The sequence below is a fragment of the Arachis duranensis genome, chromosome 6, assembly GCF_000817695.3.
Source record: "Arachis duranensis cultivar V14167 chromosome 6, aradu.V14167.gnm2.J7QH, whole genome shotgun sequence".
Taxonomy (NCBI): Eukaryota; Viridiplantae; Streptophyta; class Magnoliopsida; order Fabales; family Fabaceae; genus Arachis; species Arachis duranensis.
The window spans coordinates 54,826,977-54,829,749 of NC_029777.3; the positions used below are offsets into that span (position 1 = coordinate 54,826,977).

Consider the following 2,773-nt stretch of genomic DNA (forward strand, 5'->3'; position numbering starts at 1 on the left):
TGTACCACGAAATAGTGGTGCATCACAGGTCCTAATGCTCCGTAGTTAGTTAGAGTTTGTTTGGAAGACAGTGAAGTTATCTTAAGTTCTGTATTTCATTTTGTTTAGATCTCTCTTTCTCTCTCTCTCTCTCTCTCTCTCTCAAAATATATTAAAGATGTGTATGTATATATTAACTGTTTGGGAACTTACCTATAGAGGCTATGTTGTATATTTAGGAGAGATAGAAATTGTTATCAACTGTTTTTATTTCTATAATCCTAACCGACCTAAACTTTACGGATTTTCTTTTTATTCCTTTTCAGGCTTCTCATTTAATATTTCCTTTCAACATATATAATTACGTATTATAATCCACCTTGAGAGTTGTACCACCTTAATATCATTAACTTATGACTCGAGCATAAGGATCTGTATGTTAGGGTGTTACATCATCCGCCCAAAATAAATGCTCCAATTTATTGTCTATGGTATCAAAGCAGTTCGTCCTCGTGATCCTGAGGGATGGACTGCTTATGCTTCAATGCATACTCTGATTTTGTGCCTGTGCTATTTAGGATATCTAATTGATATGTTTAGCATAAAGTTCATGAGTATACTTTGGGAATTTGAAGCACTTAACTTGAGATATTGAGACTGATCACCTTGATGTTGCTTGTTTGGTGTGGATAATACCCGAATGGCAACTCATGGACGTGGTCGAATCCGTACTCGAAGAGATAATGAGGAAGGCGAACCGGTGGATAACCAGACCGCACTCTTGGCTACTATGACCACTCTTGTGAATGCTATGCACGTGAATATTGTGGCTACTAACCAGGCCATGGAAAGGATGAACGGGAACAACAGTAGACTGGGAAACCATCAGGCTGAGGGAGGTCCGATGACCTTGACAACTTTTCTGAAGATCAATCCCCCAATCTTCAAGGGTTCAACTAATTTGACTGAAGCTAATAATTGGTTCCAAGCAATGAAAAGGGTACTGCAAGCACAACATGTACCTGAGGGTCAGTTGGTCAAATTTGCTGCTTATTAGTTGGCTAGAGAAGCACAACACTGGTGACAAGGAACTTACCGTCTGCTGCAGCAAGGAAATGAAAATGAGACGATCTGCTAGAAGGTGTTCAAGGAGGAGTTTTACAAGAAATACTTCCTGAATTTTGTAAGAAAAGCTAAGGAGTTAGAGCTGCAACATCTGAGACAAGGATCTATGACGGTAGCTGCTTATACGAGCAAGTTTAAAGAATTGTGTCGCTTCTCGAGGATCTGTCAAGGCTGAAGGATATGAAGAATGGAAGTGCATGAAATACCAAGACGATTTGAGGGATGATATTATGCAAGCTGTGGTGCCTCTTGAGGTTAAGGGCTTTGCAGAGTTAGTAAACAAGAGTCGAGTCGTGGAAGAATGCTCAAGAAAGACCGTTATGGCAAGGGAGGATCGCCAAGATTTCTGTGAAGAGGATCAAGACAAGAGCCTAGCACCAAGGGGCCAAGATTTTAAGAGAAGTAGATATGCACTGCAATACCCCAAGATGGGGACAACTGTAGGAGGAATAAGGACTGTCCGAGAATCGGCAAGGGAAAATAGATGACGACATATTCAGAGGATTTGAGGTGCCAAAGGTGCGGAGGTTTCAATCTTTATAAGCCCAGCCGAAAGGGTTTAGACTTGTGTTACAAGTGTAGGATGCCTGGTCATATCTCTAGAGATTTTTCCCACAGAAGGACTCAGGATGCAGATCAATTTCAACAACAAGGCCGAGCCGACTTCCGAAGGAACAACAACGACGACAAGAACAATCATCAAGGGAGGAGATATAAGAAGCAACCTCAAAATGAGTTGAACTGTAAGAGGTGTGGAATTTACCACCCGAGAACCCCATGTAGAGCTGGATTGGGTTTGTGTTACTACTGCGGAGGAGCTGGTCATATGTCGTGGAACTGTCCCGAGAAAGCCAACAAAGTGCCGAGAGGGCCCAACAACAAGATCTCACGTATGCTGTGACAACGGATGAGGCTGCTAGATCAGAGGCTTTGAATTGAGGTAAATGTGAAACTAATGACCGAACTATAATTACATTGTATGGTATTGAAACACTGTGTTTACTCATAGCCTATGACAGAGATAAAGGGTTTAGGATCGAAAGTGCCAACCTTAAGACTGAACCTTAACTTAATTGTTGCATAGAATGTCGCCGATAAAGTTGGCAAAAATTACGATTTTGTCAGAGGAACTAATGGAAAAGAAATTTGTTTGACCAAGTATTTCCCGTGGGGAGCACCAATTATATCCGTGAAGAGCAAAGACGATAGCAGAAGGCATTATGTGCGAAGGTGTGTCAATAAATCTTCGTGATTCGATCTATCTTTTTTTTGTAACTTGTATCGGGGTTTTTATCTTGGATTCTGTTCATACCCTGGGTCAAGCTGTTTGACCCGGGATGTTCTACAGACAAAGCAACCGACCTCTTCAGGTCAGGACAACCCGACCTCTTTCCAAAGAGCTCGGTCAAGTCACTAGAAAAGCCCAAAGAAGGGCCCAAATAGAGGAACACACCCCAAATCCTAAGGCAACCCAAGCCTACAGAGAGAAGGGCGGTTCCCATGAAGATAAGCTGACCTCACCTAGAAGGTAAGATAAGATAAGATAACTAAGTCATGTTATCTAAAAAGGTCACGCCTCATCACTATAAATACACTGGAGCACCCAGGTATAACTGATACTCTGATTCTACTCAATACCTGCTTAATACCCTTGCTAACTTAAGCATCG

At 41.8% G+C, this 2,773-nt stretch overlaps 1 protein-coding gene across 1 annotated transcript; it reads left to right on the top strand.

Annotated features, from left to right (window-relative positions):
- The first annotated feature begins 1,588 nt into the window (after positions 1–1,588).
- LOC107493886 (uncharacterized) lies at positions 1,589–2,172 on the top strand. The gene is made up of 2 exons (XM_016114919.1): positions 1,589–1,994; positions 2,114–2,172. The coding sequence occupies exons 1-2, from the start codon at positions 1,589–1,591 to the stop codon at positions 2,170–2,172; spliced, it is 465 nt and encodes a 154-aa protein (XP_015970405.1).
- Positions 2,173–2,773: the final 601 nt, after the last annotated feature.

Excerpts from the sequence above, each read along its gene's own strand:
- LOC107493886 (XM_016114919.1), top strand. The coding sequence starts at position 1,589 with ATGACGACATATTCAGAGGATTTGAGGTGCCAAAGGTGCGGAGGTTTC. Across the intron at positions 1,995-2,113 it reads GCCCAACAACAAGATCTCAC|CCTATGACAGAGATAAAGGG; the intron begins GTATGCTGTGAC and ends GTTTACTCATAG.